The 20,687-nt window shown below is 38.9% G+C and overlaps 1 protein-coding gene across 1 annotated transcript; it reads right to left on the bottom strand.

Moving 5' to 3' along the window:
• Positions 1–481: 481 nt before the first annotated feature.
• Positions 482–2,447, bottom strand: LOC145053916 (RNA-binding CRS1 / YhbY (CRM) domain protein). Its single transcript, XM_079002035.1, has 3 exons — positions 2,181–2,447; positions 1,062–1,857; positions 482–958 (listed from the first exon to the last, which is right to left on the bottom strand). Exons 1-3 carry the CDS (start codon positions 2,249–2,251, stop codon positions 821–823), a joined length of 1,005 nt encoding a protein of 334 aa, XP_078858161.1. The 5' UTR covers positions 2,252–2,447; the 3' UTR covers positions 482–820.
• Positions 2,448–20,687: the final 18,240 nt, after the last annotated feature.

Below are 20,687 nucleotides of genomic sequence, written 5' to 3'. Positions count from 1 at the left end.
GAGGCTACCTTACATGAGAACTTTTCCTTATTGAATTACTTTTTAGGGTATGTTTGGGTTAGCTTTTTTTATGTCAAAAGTGATTTTTAAGAAAAGTGCTTATTAACTTATAGCTTTTAGGAAAAGCTGGTTTTAAAAAGTGTTTGGATGCGAAAATCTGCGTTTTTTAGGAGTAAAATGGTTAAAAAGCTAAAAAGCTAAGATTTTCCAGTTTTTTGAAAGCTTTACTTTTTCCCATCCAAAAAACTATTTTAAAAAGCGCTTTTTAAATAGGGAAACATTTTTTTTAACTTATTAGTTTTTTAAAATGTTAATAAGCTAATAAGCTTTTTTTAAAAGCTATCCCAAACACCCACTTAGTTGTGGTGTTTAATCAATTATAATGAAATGAAACATATTAGAGTCTATGGTGCACTTTTTGGTAAAATAACATTGTAAACAATGTGATAACCCTCAAGGGCAATATAATAACTTGAGCATCTTGTCACCAAACTTAGTTTATTTAACAATTTTGTTCTGATTTGTCCTAAGTTTTACCAAACGTTACATAGATAATATGTTCAGCTTTGTCAAGGTCCATCAAATGGGGGTAAATCATAGAACACCAATGACATTTTTGACCCTGTCATTCATTTAATAATTCACATCTCTCAACCCTTAAGATCCTATCACAAGGTGGGGAAAGAAAGTGAGCTCGACACAAAAGACGTGAATACCCTTCTAATCTTCATCGTAAAAATAGCCCTAAAAAGTTTGTCCATAAACATCCACATCCTATCTTGTATCCATTCCCCATATCGAACCATGTAACATCAACAACTTAATCCTTGGGTGAACTTCCCTTATCTTTAGAGAATCGTGCTTTATGCTTATAGTACTCTTCAAGCTCATTCTCCAGTTTCTCAATGAACTCACTTGTATGCTCAAGAGACTGTTCATACTTGTATTTTTCCAATGCCTGCAATGGAATAGAAATAAGATGCAATAATAAACAAATCAATGAAAAATTGAAAATATATTGCTATTTCTCACATTTAACCCTGTAAAACATTTTGTTGTACCTTTGCTTTCGAAAGGGTGTCAGGAGGTGACATAATCTCTGGTTGCACATAATTTTTTCCACGAAAGAATATAATAACATTATTAGGTTTTATGTCAATCACAATCCCTTTACTTAATCTGGTAAGCTCATCAGCATATTCTTGAATTTGTCCAGGCTTACAAGGCTTACAAACAACCTTAACAGTTTCGTGATTCTTCCAATGAAGATGCATATTAAGAACTACTCCCCCAAATACACCTCGTCTCCCAACTGGAACATAATGTTTCTTTTTCTCACCAGTTCTTTTCAAATAAAACTTCTCTTCCTCTGTTAAAATTTCAGGATCATATACTTCAGCTGCAGCTTTTCTTACATCAAATTTCCTTAATTTCTCAATCAACCATTCCTCCTTTCTTTTCGCCTTTCCAAGCCTGTATAAGATCCTTATTTCTGGATTTGGGGATCTCATCTTTTTCTTTGCTTTCAAGCGATAAAATCTTAGCTCATTGAGTTTGGCCTTTTTCGACATTTTGACACGTTTTTGTTTTGTTTCTCTTTGGGTAAAACCATCAGAAGATCTTTCAAGCTGTTTACTGATACAAAACCTGACAACATCTTTATCCATTGTCATCTCAACTGCTGAATTGCTTGCTGATCGAACTTGTAACTTTAATGGAAGAATACTATCAAGAACATATATTGATTTTTGGGTTATCTGTTTTGCCAATGGGAAGGATGTAAGAGAACGAGTAAGTAGATTGGCATTTGGATTTCTATATCTTATGTTCAGGCAATGGTTTTTGTTTATTGGATCCCTGCATTTAACAACAATACTGTCAACAAAGTGTTTAATATCGCAAATCTTAAAATGTATAATAATGGCTAACGATGTTTGACTAACATATACGATCATCACAGCAACTAGAGATACAATTTAACAATTGCAATCTAATATGTCGGTTTGCATATCTGAAATTCACATGATTTTATTCTCCATTCAAGTTTTAGAAACAGTGTTTAGTTCTTATAGAATTTGCAATGGCGCCTTTTTGCTCTTAATCTTACAGTACGGCTCTAAACAGTAAAAACCCTAGAAACGGAAATGCATGAATTAGATAGCTAATTGACGAAATCATACCAGATATGGTGGAGAACGGATGTGCTATGTATGAAATTGGAAATATGGCGGCGAAAGAGTTTGATTGACATAGAGTCAAGAGTAAGGTTCAGAAGGTGGCGCTGCGACGGAAATCGGTGGGTTGAATATGTGGTTTTGCTTTATCAGGTCGGTCATAGGCGTAGCAGGGCGTCAGCAGGAATGGAGGCGGGGTGCCGGCAAGTCGCAGAGAGTGAGAGACAGAGAGGTCCGAGGAAACATGTTTTTCGTTTGGTGACGACTGGAAGGGTGTTTGGAAATAACTTTTTGACTTTGTTTTTAGAAAAAGTCCTAAAAGATGTTTGGCAAAGGGAAAAGGACTTTTATAAATGACTTTTTTCATAGAGTAATTTCAGTCTTTTTGAAAAGTCACGATTACCTGATTTTTTTCAACTTTTCACCAGCTAAAAATATTAAATTACCAATATACCCTTCATATACCCTAAACATGTCCTTTTTTGTCATTTTACATGTAAAAATTAAACCAAACACTTTAATTTTTGACTTTTTCCCTTCAAAAGCTAATCCAAACACATTTTAAAAAATAAATTTTATAAAAAGTTCTTTTACAAAAAGTCATTTTACAAAAAGGACTTTTGCCCCACAAAAGCTAAGTCAAACACCCCCTCAGAGAAGGCTCCTTTTCGTTGGCTTGGGCTGGGTTGGGTTCGAGCCTGGGTTTGGTTTTGGACGTAGATTTGTCGATAAAAACTGGTTTCAATTTGAAGAAAGTGCAAATCTTGGAGCTTATTTCCTAATCTAGAATCTCCTAACCCATATGTCACCTTATTACCAGCATCCGTTTTTAGTTATTCTTTTACTTTCACCTTGTTACATTTCATGCAAATTCAATAATCCCAAGGCTTTGGGGAGTGTAGTGTGCCAAGTTCCTCGCCCGAAGACACTAATGCCTAGTTCACGAGTTTAAGAAAAGAAAAGAAAGTCCAGAGATAAAAGAAAATTTTCTTTTGTGTTTCCAAGTTTGAAAGAAGTGGAAGGAAAATTTAGTTGTTTTATTCTTTCTTTCCAAATTGGAAGGAAAATTAGGAGAAGAAAGTGATCCTCCAATTTCTCTCCGTTTCCTTCATTTAATAAAACTTAGGAACACCAATTTCTTTTATTTTCTTCTCATTTCCACTCATTTCCTTTCTTTTCTCTCATTAAGTTGAACTCGGAAACAGGGTGTAAGTTCGCAAATCACCACCCCTGGCGCACGTGAAGCGAAACGCTAAGCAAGCTTTGTTAGTCGGACAACGAGAAGAGAGAGAAGAGAGAAATGGAATGGTGGGTTGTGATTGGTTGACACTATGTTTTTTCTTCAAAAATCAAATTTATTTAAATGAGTTCACCACCATATCCTACATATGCAAATCAGTGGTCCGGCATTGATGCATTTGACCCACAAGTGTGGTGAGAATACTCACCTGAACTACTTAACAGAAGCTCAACAACTACCTCAACATCAGAACAGCCAACCCAAACTTCCTAAAACCAAATCGAGATCAATCCTTAGTCAAATACTCAGTTCTACCCAAGTTTGACCAAAACTCAAACTGATCAAAAAGTCAACGGCCAGCTTATACAAAGTCAACGTCACATCGTGACCCAGGGTCGGTGTAACGCCCGCAAATCTGGGCTAGTCAAATTAGAGGCGATAGGGATCGAAAACGACTTTTCGACAAAAGATTATTTAGAATAAATAATCTTAATCAAGTTGTAGAGTATGTTACAAGGTTTTCGTACATATAAAGAACGCCGAAAACCGAGTTATAACGAAGAAGTTATGACCCGTTGAAGTTTCGCGACGGAACCGGCACGATACCGAGAAGCGTAAATAGTGAATTTACGATAGAGCGAGATTTAGCCTTAGCGATCTAAACGAAAGTCGTAGAATATGTTAAACTAAGAACATCGATAAAAAGAACGCCCAAATCTGACTTCGTATGAGGAAGTTATGATTTTTTCTAAGATTTAGCATAGCAGTGCACAGCCCGAAATCTGAATTTTAGATCGGTCGATTTTTAGCCGACGGGATCTAAATGAAAGTTGTAGTACTCGTAAATACCAACGCGTGGATATAAAGAACGTCGATAATAGAGCTCGTATGCAAAAGTTATGGACGAAGCTTAGTCCCTACTTTTCGAGCGCGGCGAATTCGATACAGTTTTGTAAATACGAGATAGAATGAGAATTAGCCAACGAGGTCTAAATGAGAGTTGAAGATCTCATTAATAGGAAATCAACGGTAAAAAGACAGACAAAAATGGAGCTCGTATGCAAAAGTTATGGACGAAGCTTAGTCCCTACTTTTCGAGCGCGGCGAATTTGATACAGTTTTGTAAATCCGAGATAGAATGAGAATTAGCCAACGAGGTCTAAATGAAAGTTGAAGATCTCATTAATAGGAACTCAACAGTAAAAAGACAGACAAAAACGGAGCTCGTATGCAAAAGTTACGGACGAAGCTTGGAGACTACTTTACTATACACTTCCTATAAATACAAGGGTGAACTCCTCATATTTTCTTCACACCATAAGCCTTTCTCTCTCTCTCTAACTTCTCTCTAACCTCCCTAAACCCCTCCCAAGTCTAGGGAACCTCCCTATCACGAGAAGAAAGCCCCGGAGCGCCTGACGACTCCGAGAAGAAAAGCCTTCGGCTCGGAAACGCTGCTCCAGCGAAGCCCGGTTTTTAATAAAAACCCGATGTAAGTGAGCTACGCCTATAGTATATTTAATATAGATTTTATTTAATTATAGTAACATTGTTAGGACCTTAAAATAATTATTTAGGCTATTATTATGAGTTATATTGAGTGTTATTTAACGCTTATATAATAGTAATAATAGCTAGACTATTAATTTGTCGCGGTTATCGTTAAACTAAACCCTAGTGGTATCGATACTAGGTTTTATCAAAGGAATATCGTTTTGAGAGTATCGAAGCGCTGTCCGAGTACTGAGTCACCACCTACTCAGGTGAGTGCATAGTTACTTTCATCTTACACATAGATATGAAGTATTTTAATATAAATTACGTGCTATGTGTGCATATTGTTTGAATACTTGTTGTCTATGCTGGATGAATGATTTATACATGTTTTAAATGATTTAAACTGTATATTTATTTTATATCTACAAATATGTTGGGATAAAACATGGGTAGATGAAATAGTTGGTGAGTGATGAAATAAAATAATGAGAGATAGGTGATGATAGATAGGTGACTATGAATTGGTGATGTAGAATACTACAACCTTGTCCGACAATTTGGAGATGTAGTCATCTACCAGAGTATAGATGGCGACCACAGACTATTATAGACAACCCCGTGGAAACACCAGCAGGCTAGCAACCTGTAGGTGATGAATTACGAGTTCAGGCGATGTTGTAACTACGTATCCATGCGATGATAGTCTAACCCTTATTATGAAGTACGAGTCCAGGCGATGTTGTGGCTACGTATTCATGCGATGATAGACTAACCTTTATCATGATTTACAAGTCCAGGCGATGTTGTGGCTGCGTAATCATGCGATGATACCCTAACTCTTGCTAGACACATATTGAAGGAGTAATCCCCGGATTAGTATTGTCTATGCAATGTAGGCGATGATCCTTAGGTAAAGTTCGTAAGAACAATCATATAAGGAAATACGATGTAAGGAGATGAAAAGTAAATATGATATAAGAGATGACCCTTGAGATAATATCTTTAGGGAAGACTAAAAGAAGATAACGGGGATGGGTAATTGGGTTGATTGTTTGATTGTTTAAACATAATAACTATATTATTGTGGGTTGAAAACCCTATGTACTCACCAGGTTTCCCAACCTGACCCACTCAGTTTATTTACATCACAAATGACGATATGAAGTGACATTACACTGAGAGATTTAAAGAGATGTAGATCACTAGTGTAAATAATTGTAAGTTCTGTTTATGCTTATGTTTCTATATTAACAATGACATCCCAAACGTTTTAAAATGAAATAAATACGTTTCTTCGAAATGTTTTAATAACGTATTTATCGTGTTTTTCTGGGAACAAATTCCGCAACATTTTTATAAAATGAAGTACTCTGATTTTTATAAAGCATAAACAAAATCGGTCTTTTCTGGCCGTGATTTTGGGGATGTCACAGTTGGTATCAGAGCATTAGTTTAAGCGAACTAGGAATATGGATTTATTTCTAGACTTAAACTTAGAATGCTAAGCGATGATTGTGAGGTGTGAGCACTAGCTTATTTTAGGAATGATGCCTAAATTGCTTTTATGTGCTAAATGATTTGTTATGCTATAGTTTGATCGGATCTATGGTCTGTTGCCGACCGGATCTGGAAACCTTATGTGTTTAGGATTCTAAACGTACGACTACGATATTAGAACTAGCATGTAAACGTTTCGGAGTGATAAGGATGATTTAAACGTCAATCCTAAGTAAAGGTCTAGATTCACCTCATTAGGTGTATAGATCAAGATGGTAAGAACCCATAGTGGAAACGTAAATGCAAATGGGAACAGAAACCAACCCCCAGTGATTGAGCAAATACCGGTGATGGAAGCCACTGCTGAGCCAGTCACAATGGCCGGAGTGCAAGCGATGATCCAAGCGATGTTGGATAGTCAAATGGAGGAAACCAGGCGTTTGCTCCAGCAAAATCGAGAGGAAGCGACCATTCAGATCGAACGGCCCGAGTTGAACGAGGGGCAGACTGAGGAGGGAAACTACAGTGGGACTGTTGGTCAAGCCAACCCACCAATGGTTAAGCAAAACCACCAGGATGGAGGAAATGATGGACGTGGATGCAAATACAAGGATTTCATGGCGTCCAAACCACCGAGTCTATCTGGAAGCCCGACGCCGGTGGAAGTCATAAACTGGATCTCCGAGATGGAGACGATGTTTGAGAGTTGTGAGTGTAGCAACAGGCAAAAGACCGCTCTCGCGGTTCCTCTGTTGAAATCTGGAGTACTAAGCTGGTGGAAGCTACTAGCTGATTCGATGCCCAAAGGAGAAGCGAACAAGATGTCATGGGAGGATTTTCTGGTGCAGCTAAAAATGCAGTACTGCTCTGAACAGGATCTTCTGGAAATCAACAACGAGTTTCAGAATCTAAAGAAGGGAAAGATGAGTGTCATCGAGTATGCTGCAAGTTTTACGGAGAAAATGAAGCTTGTTCCTTATCTAGTTCCAACTGAACTCTCCAAGGTCAATAAGTTTGCCCATGGATTACCAGCAGACTTTGGTCCAATGGTCAAACAAGCAACCACTTTGAAAGCCGCCATCTGGGCAGCCAAGAATGTTGAGACCCAAATAAGGGAAAAGGGTCTGGAGAAAGTTGAAGTTGGTGAGAAGAGGAAGTCGGAAGGATCCTCAAGACCTGATAATAAGGGAAAGTTCTCGAAGTCTAACCTGGACGACCGAAGGAATGAAGCCAAGTGGTGTGAGAAGTGCAAGAAGAAACACTTCGGAAGATGCGATGGCGAAGTGACGTGCTATAAGTGTGGTAGGACCGGTCACTATTCCAGAGATTGTACATTCGAAAACAAGAAGTGCTACGAATGTGGAAATGATGGGCATATTTCAAAGAACTGTCCAAAGAAAAACGAAGCTGCAAGACCAAATGCACCGCCGAAACCAAGGGCATTTCACATGATCCTCGATGAAGCAGAAAACCGTGCGAGGAATCAAGGATGAGGACTTCATATCCGAAGATCAAGTTATGCAGTAGCCATAGTATTGTATGATGTAGCCTATTAGAGGCATAGCCTAGGGTGAACTTGAACACCTATGTAATCATTTCAAGAAATAATATAAAACCTTTGTTTCGTTATCTGATGTGTTAAGTTGATTCGCTGCATGGTGACTTGGGAAACTGCGAGACAATACTTGGGACGAGTATGAGTAGGTGTGAATGGTAGTAGAGGCCTATACTACCGGAAGCACAGGACTCACACTTGGATCAGGGAAAGTCACAAGGTTACCAAGAAGCTAGTAATTGATTTCGTTTTATTCAAGTGTGTTGTTACCATCGTTTCGGTAATGACTAAGAAGATTGTTGATATTCCGACCCTAGTGGTCATATCGAATCGAGTCCGACTACGATGAGTATGTTGTGTGGTTCAGAGAACCAAGTTTGATGTAGCGTCCGACTTAAACCAAACGGTTGAAATCAAAGCGATCAATAGAAGTATCACACTCGTTGTTAAAGAAGTTGGTGGCTAGAAATGCCTAATGTTAAAGTGTGATTATATCACATTAGAACATGAAGGAAGGCATAGTCTGTTTTAGAATTTAACTCTAAGAGACCTAAGTCTAAGTGTTGCAACATACGATGATAGGTCATTAGAATATGACACATCGATCTATAGTAGTAATAAAAGAACTTATCTCAAGTCCGTATCCAGCAAGGATCGAGATTGTGACTTGAAGGTCATAATTTGGAGTCTAACCTGAGGTAGAGAGCAGGTGCACGATCGAGTACTCTTACAGTCAATGAGTTTAAGAGATAGAATCGAAGGAATGTAGAAGTTATAATTATTACCTAGGATGAGGAGATGACGTATGGAGTCATTATACGACCCTGTTTCGTTGATGATTCCGGGACGTAATCATCCTAAGGGGGAGATAATTGTAACGCCCGCAAATCTGGGCTAGTCAAATTAGAGGCAATAGGGGTCGAAAACGACTTTTCGACAAAAGATTATTTAGAATAAATAATCTTAATCAAGTTGTAGAGTATGTTACAAGGTTTTCGTACATATAAAGAACGCCGAAAACCGAGTTATAACGAAGAAGTTATGACCCGTTGAAGTTTCGCGACGGAACCGGCACGATACCGAGAAGCGTAAATAGTGAATTTACGATAGAGCGAGATTTAGCCTTAGCGATCTAAACGAAAGTCGTAGAATATGTTAAACTAAGAACATCGATAAAAAGAACGCCCAAATCTGACTTCGTATGAGGAAGTTATGATTTTTTCTAAGATTTAGCATAGCAGTGCACAGCCCGAAATCTGAATTTTAGATCGGTCGATTTTTAGCCGACGGGATCTAAATGAAAGTTGTAGTACTCGTAAATACCAACGCGTGGATATAAAGAACGTCGATAATAGAGCTCGTATGCAAAAGTTATGGACGAAGCTTAGTCCCTACTTTTCGAGCGCGGCGAATTCGATACAGTTTTGTAAATACGAGATAGAATGAGAATTAGCCAACGAGGTCTAAATGAGAGTTGAAGATCTCATTAATAGGAAATCAACGGTAAAAAGACAGACAAAAATGGAGCTCGTATGCAAAAGTTATGGACGAAGCTTAGTCCCTACTTTTCGAGCGCGGCGAATTTGATACAGTTTTGTAAATCCGAGATAGAATGAGAATTAGCCAACGAGGTCTAAATGAAAGTTGAAGATCTCATTAATAGGAACTCAACAGTAAAAAGACAGACAAAAACGGAGCTCGTATGCAAAAGTTACGGACGAAGCTTGGAGACTACTTTACTATACACTTCCTATAAATACAAGGGTGAACTCCTCATATTTTCTTCACACCATAAGCCTTTCTCTCTCTCTCTAACTTCTCTCTAACCTCCCTAAACCCCTCCCAAGTCTAGGGAACCTCCCTATCACGAGAAGAAAGCCCCGGAGCGCCTGACGACTCCGAGAAGAAAAGCCTTCGGCTCGGAAACGCTGCTCCAGCGAAGCCCGGTTTTTAATAAAAACCCGATGTAAGTGAGCTACGCCTATAGTATATTTAATATAGATTTTATTTAATTATAGTAACATTGTTAGGACCTTAAAATAATTATTTAGGCTATTATTATGAGTTATATTGAGTGTTATTTAACGCTTATATAATAGTAATAATAGCTAGACTATTAATTTGTCGCGGTTATCGTTAAACTAAACCCTAGTGGTATCGATACTAGGTTTTATCAAAGGAATATCGTTTTGAGAGTATCGAAGCGCTGTCCGAGTACTGAGTCACCACCTACTCAGGTGAGTGCATAGTTACTTTCATCTTACACATAGATATGAAGTATTTTAATATAAATTACGTGCTATGTGTGCATATTGTTTGAATACTTGTTGTCTATGCTGGATGAATGATTTATACATGTTTTAAATGATTTAAACTGTATATTTATTTTATATCTACAAATATGTTGGGATAAAACATGGGTAGATGAAATAGTTGGTGAGTGATGAAATAAAATAATGAGAGATAGGTGATGATAGATAGGTGACTATGAATTGGTGATGTAGAATACTACAACCTTGTCCGACAATTTGGAGATGTAGTCATCTACCAGAGTATAGATGGCGACCACAGACTATTATAGACAACCCCGTGGAAACACCAGCAGGCTAGCAACCTGTAGGTGATGAATTACGAGTTCAGGCGATGTTGTAACTACGTATCCATGCGATGATAGTCTAACCCTTATTATGAAGTACGAGTCCAGGCGATGTTGTGGCTACGTATTCATGCGATGATAGACTAACCTTTATCATGATTTACAAGTCCAGGCGATGTTGTGGCTGCGTAATCATGCGATGATACCCTAACTCTTGCTAGACACATATTGAAGGAGTAATCCCCGGATTAGTATTGTCTATGCAATGTAGGCGATGATCCTTAGGTAAAGTTCGTAAGAACAATCATATAAGGAAATACGATGTAAGGAGATGAAAAGTAAATATGATATAAGAGATGACCCTTGAGATAATATCTTTAGGGAAGACTAAAAGAAGATAACGGGGATGGGTAATTGGGTTGATTGTTTGATTGTTTAAACATAATAACTATATTATTGTGGGTTGAAAACCCTATGTACTCACCAGGTTTCCCAACCTGACCCACTCAGTTTATTTACATCACAAATGACGATATGAAGTGACATTACACTGAGAGATTTAAAGAGATGTAGATCACTAGTGTAAATAATTGTAAGTTCTGTTTATGCTTATGTTTCTATATTAACAATGACATCCCAAACGTTTTAAAATGAAATAAATACGTTTCTTCGAAATGTTTTAATAACGTATTTATCGTGTTTTTCTGGGAACAAATTCCGCAACATTTTTATAAAATGAAGTACTCTGATTTTTATAAAGCATAAACAAAATCGGTCTTTTCTGGCCGTGATTTTGGGGATGTCACAGTTGGTATCAGAGCATTAGTTTAAGCGAACTAGGAATATGGATTTATTTCTAGACTTAAACTTAGAATGCTAAGCGATGATTGTGAGGTGTGAGCACTAGCTTATTTTAGGAATGATGCCTAAATTGCTTTTATGTGCTAAATGATTTGTTATGCTATAGTTTGATCGGATCTATGGTCTGTTGCCGACCGGATCTGGAAACCTTATGTGTTTAGGATTCTAAACGTACGACTACGATATTAGAACTAGCATGTAAACGTTTCGGAGTGATAAGGATGATTTAAACGTCAATCCTAAGTAAAGGTCTAGATTCACCTCATTAGGTGTATAGATCAAGATGGTAAGAACCCATAGTGGAAACGTAAATGCAAATGGGAACAGAAACCAACCCCCAGTGATTGAGCAAATACCGGTGATGGAAGCCACTGCTGAGCCAGTCACAATGGCCGGAGTGCAAGCGATGATCCAAGCGATGTTGGATAGTCAAATGGAGGAAACCAGGCGTTTGCTCCAGCAAAATCGAGAGGAAGCGACCATTCAGATCGAACGGCCCGAGTTGAACGAGGGGCAGACTGAGGAGGGAAACTACAGTGGGACTGTTGGTCAAGCCAACCCACCAATGGTTAAGCAAAACCACCAGGATGGAGGAAATGATGGACGTGGATGCAAATACAAGGATTTCATGGCGTCCAAACCACCGAGTCTATCTGGAAGCCCGACGCCGGTGGAAGTCATAAACTGGATCTCCGAGATGGAGACGATGTTTGAGAGTTGTGAGTGTAGCAACAGGCAAAAGACCGCTCTCGCGGTTCCTCTGTTGAAATCTGGAGTACTAAGCTGGTGGAAGCTACTAGCTGATTCGATGCCCAAAGGAGAAGCGAACAAGATGTCATGGGAGGATTTTCTGGTGCAGCTAAAAATGCAGTACTGCTCTGAACAGGATCTTCTGGAAATCAACAACGAGTTTCAGAATCTAAAGAAGGGAAAGATGAGTGTCATCGAGTATGCTGCAAGTTTTACGGAGAAAATGAAGCTTGTTCCTTATCTAGTTCCAACTGAACTCTCCAAGGTCAATAAGTTTGCCCATGGATTACCAGCAGACTTTGGTCCAATGGTCAAACAAGCAACCACTTTGAAAGCCGCCATCTGGGCAGCCAAGAATGTTGAGACCCAAATAAGGGAAAAGGGTCTGGAGAAAGTTGAAGTTGGTGAGAAGAGGAAGTCGGAAGGATCCTCAAGACCTGATAATAAGGGAAAGTTCTCGAAGTCTAACCTGGACGACCGAAGGAATGAAGCCAAGTGGTGTGAGAAGTGCAAGAAGAAACACTTCGGAAGATGCGATGGCGAAGTGACGTGCTATAAGTGTGGTAGGACCGGTCACTATTCCAGAGATTGTACATTCGAAAACAAGAAGTGCTACGAATGTGGAAATGATGGGCATATTTCAAAGAACTGTCCAAAGAAAAACGAAGCTGCAAGACCAAATGCACCGCCGAAACCAAGGGCATTTCACATGATCCTCGATGAAGCAGAAAACCGTGCGAGGAATCAAGGATGAGGACTTCATATCCGAAGATCAAGTTATGCAGTAGCCATAGTATTGTATGATGTAGCCTATTAGAGGCATAGCCTAGGGTGAACTTGAACACCTATGTAATCATTTCAAGAAATAATATAAAACCTTTGTTTCGTTATCTGATGTGTTAAGTTGATTCGCTGCATGGTGACTTGGGAAACTGCGAGACAATACTTGGGACGAGTATGAGTAGGTGTGAATGGTAGTAGAGGCCTATACTACCGGAAGCACAGGACTCACACTTGGATCAGGGAAAGTCACAAGGTTACCAAGAAGCTAGTAATTGATTTCGTTTTATTCAAGTGTGTTGTTACCATCGTTTCGGTAATGACTAAGAAGATTGTTGATATTCCGACCCTAGTGGTCATATCGAATCGAGTCCGACTACGATGAGTATGTTGTGTGGTTCAGAGAACCAAGTTTGATGTAGCGTCCGACTTAAACCAAACGGTTGAAATCAAAGCGATCAATAGAAGTATCACACTCGTTGTTAAAGAAGTTGGTGGCTAGAAATGCCTAATGTTAAAGTGTGATTATATCACATTAGAACATGAAGGAAGGCATAGTCTGTTTTAGAATTTAACTCTAAGAGACCTAAGTCTAAGTGTTGCAACATACGATGATAGGTCATTAGAATATGACACATCGATCTATAGTAGTAATAAAAGAACTTATCTCAAGTCCGTATCCAGCAAGGATCGAGATTGTGACTTGAAGGTCATAATTTGGAGTCTAACCTGAGGTAGAGAGCAGGTGCACGATCGAGTACTCTTACAGTCAATGAGTTTAAGAGATAGAATCGAAGGAATGTAGAAGTTATAATTATTACCTAGGATGAGGAGATGACGTATGGAGTCATTATACGACCCTGTTTCGTTGATGATTCCGGGACGTAATCATCCTAAGGGGGAGATAATTGTAACGCCCGCAAATCTGGGCTAGTCAAATTAGAGGCAATAGGGGTCGAAAACGACTTTTCGACAAAAGATTATTTAGAATAAATAATCTTAATCAAGTTGTAGAGTATGTTACAAGGTTTTCGTACATATAAAGAACGCCGAAAACCGAGTTATAACGAAGAAGTTATGACCCGTTGAAGTTTCGCGACGGAACCGGCACGATACCGAGAAGCGTAAATAGTGAATTTACGATAGAGCGAGATTTAGCCTTAGCGATCTAAACGAAAGTCGTAGAATATGTTAAACTAAGAACATCGATAAAAAGAACGCCCAAATCTGACTTCGTATGAGGAAGTTATGATTTTTTCTAAGATTTAGCATAGCAGTGCACAGCCCGAAATCTGAATTTTAGATCGGTCGATTTTTAGCCGACGGGATCTAAATGAAAGTTGTAGTACTCGTAAATACCAACGCGTGGATATAAAGAACGTCGATAATAGAGCTCGTATGCAAAAGTTATGGACGAAGCTTAGTCCCTACTTTTCGAGCGCGGCGAATTCGATACAGTTTTGTAAATACGAGATAGAATGAGAATTAGCCAACGAGGTCTAAATGAGAGTTGAAGATCTCATTAATAGGAAATCAACGGTAAAAAGACAGACAAAAATGGAGCTCGTATGCAAAAGTTATGGACGAAGCTTAGTCCCTACTTTTCGAGCGCGGCGAATTTGATACAGTTTTGTAAATCCGAGATAGAATGAGAATTAGCCAACGAGGTCTAAATGAAAGTTGAAGATCTCATTAATAGGAACTCAACAGTAAAAAGACAGACAAAAACGGAGCTCGTATGCAAAAGTTACGGACGAAGCTTGGAGACTACTTTACTATACACTTCCTATAAATACAAGGGTGAACTCCTCATATTTTCTTCACACCATAAGCCTTTCTCTCTCTCTCTAACTTCTCTCTAACCTCCCTAAACCCCTCCCAAGTCTAGGGAACCTCCCTATCACGAGAAGAAAGCCCCGGAGCGCCTGACGACTCCGAGAAGAAAAGCCTTCGGCTCGGAAACGCTGCTCCAGCGAAGCCCGGTTTTTAATAAAAACCCGATGTAAGTGAGCTACGCCTATAGTATATTTAATATAGATTTTATTTAATTATAGTAACATTGTTAGGACCTTAAAATAATTATTTAGGCTATTATTATGAGTTATATTGAGTGTTATTTAACGCTTATATAATAGTAATAATAGCTAGACTATTAATTTGTCGCGGTTATCGTTAAACTAAACCCTAGTGGTATCGATACTAGGTTTTATCAAAGGAATATCGTTTTGAGAGTATCGAAGCGCTGTCCGAGTACTGAGTCACCACCTACTCAGGTGAGTGCATAGTTACTTTCATCTTACACATAGATATGAAGTATTTTAATATAAATTACGTGCTATGTGTGCATATTGTTTGAATACTTGTTGTCTATGCTGGATGAATGATTTATACATGTTTTAAATGATTTAAACTGTATATTTATTTTATATCTACAAATATGTTGGGATAAAACATGGGTAGATGAAATAGTTGGTGAGTGATGAAATAAAATAATGAGAGATAGGTGATGATAGATAGGTGACTATGAATTGGTGATGTAGAATACTACAACCTTGTCCGACAATTTGGAGATGTAGTCATCTACCAGAGTATAGATGGCGACCACAGACTATTATAGACAACCCCGTGGAAACACCAGCAGGCTAGCAACCTGTAGGTGATGAATTACGAGTTCAGGCGATGTTGTAACTACGTATCCATGCGATGATAGTCTAACCCTTATTATGAAGTACGAGTCCAGGCGATGTTGTGGCTACGTATTCATGCGATGATAGACTAACCCTTATCATGATTTACAAGTCCAGGCGATGTTGTGGCTGCGTAATCATGCGATGATACCCTAACTCTTGCTAGACACATATTGAGGGAGTAATCCCCGGATTAGTATTGTCTATGCAATGTAGGCGATGATCCTTAGGTAAAGTTCGTAAGAACAATCATATAAGGAAATACGATGTAAGGAGATGAAAAGTAAATATGATATAAGAGATGACCCTTGAGATAATATCTTTAGGGAAGACTAAAAGAAGATAACGGGGATGGGTAATTGGGTTGATTGTTTGATTGTTTAAACATAATAACTATATTATTGTGGGTTGAAAACCCTATGTACTCACCAGGTTTCCCAACCTGACCCACTCAGTTTATTTACATCACAAATGACGATATGAAGTGACATTACACTGAGAGATTTAAAGAGATGTAGATCACTAGTGTAAATAATTGTAAGTTCTGTTTATGCTTATGTTTCTATATTAACAATGACATCCCAAACGTTTTAAAATGAAATAAATACGTTTCTTCGAAATGTTTTAATAACGTATTTATCGTGTTTTTCTGGGAACAAATTCCGCAACATTTTTATAAAATGAAGTACTCTGATTTTTATAAAGCATAAACAAAATCGGTCTTTTCTGGCCGTGATTTTGGGGATGTCACAGTTGGTATCAGAGCATTAGTTTAAGCGAACTAGGAATATGGATTTATTTCTAGACTTAAACTTAGAATGCTAAGCGATGATTGTGAGGTGTGAGCACTAGCTTATTTTAGGAATGATGCCTAAATTGCTTTTATGTGCTAAATGATTTGTTATGCTATAGTTTGATCGGATCTATGGTCTGTTGCCGACCGGATCTGGAAACCTTATGTGTTTAGGATTCTAAACGTACGACTACGATATTAGAACTAGCATGTAAACGTTTCGGAGTGATAAGGATGATTTAAACGTCAATCCTAAGTAAAGGTCTAGATTCACCTCATTAGGTGTATAGATCAAGATGGTAAGAACCCATAGTGGAAACGTAAATGCAAATGGGAACAGAAACCAACCCCCAGTGATTGAGCAAATACCGGTGATGGAAGCCACTGCTGAGCCAGTCACAATGGCCGGAGTGCAAGCGATGATCCAAGCGATGTTGGATAGTCAAATGGAGGAAACCAGGCGTTTGCTCCAGCAAAATCGAGAGGAAGCGACCATTCAGATCGAACGGCCCGAGTTGAACGAGGGGCAGACTGAGGAGGGAAACTACAGTGGGACTGTTGGTCAAGCCAACCCACCAATGGTTAAGCAAAACCACCAGGATGGAGGAAATGATGGACGTGGATGCAAATACAAGGATTTCATGGCGTCCAAACCACCGAGTCTATCTGGAAGCCCGACGCCGGTGGAAGTCATAAACTGGATCTCCGAGATGGAGACGATGTTTGAGAGTTGTGAGTGTAGCAACAGGCAAAAGACCGCTCTCGCGGTTCCTCTGTTGAAATCTGGAGTACTAAGCTGGTGGAAGCTACTAGCTGATTCGATGCCCAAAGGAGAAGCGAACAAGATGTCATGGGAGGATTTTCTGGTGCAGCTAAAAATGCAGTACTGCTCTGAACAGGATCTTCTGGAAATCAACAACGAGTTTCAGAATCTAAAGAAGGGAAAGATGAGTGTCATCGAGTATGCTGCAAGTTTTACGGAGAAAATGAAGCTTGTTCCTTATCTAGTTCCAACTGAACTCTCCAAGGTCAATAAGTTTGCCCATGGATTACCAGCAGACTTTGGTCCAATGGTCAAACAAGCAACCACTTTGAAAGCCGCCATCTGGGCAGCCAAGAATGTTGAGACCCAAATAAGGGAAAAGGGTCTGGAGAAAGTTGAAGTTGGTGAGAAGAGGAAGTCGGAAGGATCCTCAAGACCTGATAATAAGGGAAAGTTCTCGAAGTCTAACCTGGACGACCGAAGGAATGAAGCCAAGTGGTGTGAGAAGTGCAAGAAGAAACACTTCGGAAGATGCGATGGCGAAGTGACGTGCTATAAGTGTGGTAGGACCGGTCACTATTCCAGAGATTGTACATTCGAAAACAAGAAGTGCTACGAATGTGGAAATGATGGGCATATTTCAAAGAACTGTCCAAAGAAAAACGAAGCTGCAAGACCAAATGCACCGCCGAAACCAAGGGCATTTCACATGATCCTCGATGAAGCAGAAAACCGTGCGAGGAATCAAGGATGAGGACTTCATATCCGAAGATCAAGTTATGCAGTAGCCATAGTATTGTATGATGTAGCCTATTAGAGGCATAGCCTAGGGTGAACTTGAACACCTATGTAATCATTTCAAGAAATAATATAAAACCTTTGTTTCGTTATCTGATGTGTTAAGTTGATTCGCTGCATGGTGACTTGGGAAACTGCGAGACAATACTTGGGACGAGTATGAGTAGGTGTGAATGGTAGTAGAGGCCTATACTACCGGAAGCACAGGACTCACACTTGGATCAGGGAAAGTCACAAGGTTACCAAGAAGCTAGTAATTGATTTCGTTTTATTCAAGTGTGTTGTTACCATCGTTTCGGTAATGACTAAGAAGATTGTTGATATTCCGACCCTAGTGGTCATATCGAATCGAGTCCGACTACGATGAGTATGTTGTGTGGTTCAGAGAACCAAGTTTGATGTAGCGTCCGACTTAAACCAAACGGTTGAAATCAAAGCGATCAATAGAAGTATCACACTCGTTGTTAAAGAAGTTGGTGGCTAGAAATGCCTAATGTTAAAGTGTGATTATATCACATTAGAACATGAAGGAAGGCATAGTCTGTTTTAGAATTTAACTCTAAGAGACCTAAGTCTAAGTGTTGCAACATACGATGATAGGTCATTAGAATATGACACATCGATCTATAGTAGTAATAAAAGAACTTATCTCAAGTCCGTATCCAGCAAGGATCGAGATTGTGACTTGAAGGTCATAATTTGGAGTCTAACCTGAGGTAGAGAGCAGGTGCACGATCGAGTACTCTTACAGTCAATGAGTTTAAGAGATAGAATCGAAGGAATGTAGAAGTTATAATTATTACCTAGGATGAGGAGATGACGTATGGAGTCATTATACGACCCTGTTTCGTTGATGATTCCGGGACGTAATCATCCTAAGGGGGAGATAATTGTAACGCCCGCAAATCTGGGCTAGTCAAATTAGAGGCAATAGGGGTCGAAAACGACTTTTCGACAAAAGATTATTTAGAATAAATAATCTTAATCAAGTTGTAGAGTATGTTACAAGGTTTTCGTACATATAAAGAACGCCGAAAACCGAGTTATAACGAAGAAGTTATGACCCGTTGAAGTTTCGCGACGGAACCGGCACGATACCGAGAAGCGTAAATAGTGAATTTACGATAGAGCGAGATTTAGCCTTAGCGATCTAAACGAAAGTCGTAGAATATGTTAAACTAAGAACATCGATAAAAAGAACGCCCAAATCTGACTTCGTATGAGGAAGTTATGATTTTTTCTAAGATTTAGCATAGCAGTGCACAGCCCGAAATCTGAATTTTAGATCGGTCGATTTTTAGCCGACGGGATCTAAATGAAAGTTGTAGTACTCGTAAATACCAACGCGTGGATATAAAGAACGTCGATAATAGAGCTCGTATGCAAAAGTTATGGACGAAGCTTAGTCCCTACTTTTCGAGCGCGGCGAATTCGATACAGTTTTGTAAATACGAGATAGAATGAGAATTAGCCAACGAGGTCTAAATGAGAGTTGAAGATCTCATTAATAGGAAATCAACGGTAAAAAGACAGACAAAAATGGAGCTCGTATGCAAAAGTTATGGACGAAGCTTAGTCCCTACTTTTCGAGCGCGGCGAATTTGATACAGTTTTGTAAATCCGAGATAGAATGAGAATTAGCCAACGAGGTCTAAATGAAAGTTGAAGATCTCATTAATAGGAACTCAACAGTAAAAAGACAGACAAAAACGGAGCTCGTATGCAAAAGTTATGGACGAAGCTTGGAGACTACTTTACTATACACTTCCTATAAATACAAGGGTGAACTCCTCATATTTTCTTCACACCATAAGCCTTTCTCTCTCTCTCTAACTTCTCTCTAACCTCCCTAAACCCCTCCCAAGTCTAGGGAACCTCCCTATCACGAGAAGAAAGCCCCGGAGCGCCTGACGACTCCGAGAAGAAAAGCCTTCGGCTCGGAAACGCTGCTCCAGCGAAGCCCGGTTTTTAATAAAAACCCGATGTAAGTGAGCTACGCCTATAGTATATTTAATATAGATTTTATTTAATTATAGTAACATTGTGAGGACCTTAAAATAATTATTTAGGCTATTATTATGAGTTATATTGAGTGTTATTTAACGCTTATATAATAGTAATAATAGCTAGACTATTAATTTGTCGCGGTTATCGTTAAACTAAACCCTAGTGGTATCGATACTAGGTTTTATCAAAGGAATATCGTTTTGAGAGTATCGAAGCGCTGTCCGAGTACTGAGTCACCACCTACTCAGGTGAGTGCATAGTTACTTTCATCTTACACATAGATATGAAGTATTTTAATATAAATTACGTGCTATGTGTGCATATTGTTTGAATACTTGTTGTCTATGCTGGATGAATGATTTATACATGTTTTAAATGATTTAAACTGTATATTTATTTTATATCTACAAATATGTTGGGATAAAACATGGGTAGATGAAATAGTTGGTGAGTGATGAAATAAAATAATGAGAGATAGGTGATGATAGATAGGTGACTATGAATTGGTGATGTAGAATACTACAACCTTGTCCGACAATTTGGAGATGTAGTCATCTACCAGAGTATAGATGGCGACCACAGACTATTATAGACAACCCCGTGGAAACACCAGCAGGCTAGCAACCTGTAGGTGATGAATTACGAGTTCAGGCGATGTTGTAACTACGTATCCATGCGATGATAGTCTA

This window comes from Lactuca serriola, chromosome 5 (genome assembly GCF_051521515.1).
Source record: "Lactuca serriola cultivar US96UC23 chromosome 5, Lser_US96UC23_V15, whole genome shotgun sequence".
Lineage (NCBI taxonomy): Eukaryota > Viridiplantae > Streptophyta > Magnoliopsida > Asterales > Asteraceae > Lactuca > Lactuca serriola.
The sequence above is the reverse complement of the archived record's forward strand: the minus strand, read 5'-3'. Positions and strand labels throughout refer to the sequence as shown.

What these genes read in the sequence shown, in the direction of transcription:
- LOC145053916 (XM_079002035.1), bottom strand. Translation starts at nt 2,251, where the DNA reads ATGTCAATCAAACTCTTTCGCCGCCATATTTCCAATTTCATACATAGC. An exon ending in TCCGTTCTCCACCATATCTG is followed by an intron (nt 1,858 to 2,180) that starts GTATGATTTCGT and finishes TGTTAAATGCAG; the next exon opens with GGATCCAATAAACAAAAACC. An exon ending in ACACCCTTTCGAAAGCAAAG is followed by an intron (nt 959 to 1,061) that starts GTACAACAAAAT and finishes ATTCCATTGCAG; the next exon opens with GCATTGGAAAAATACAAGTA.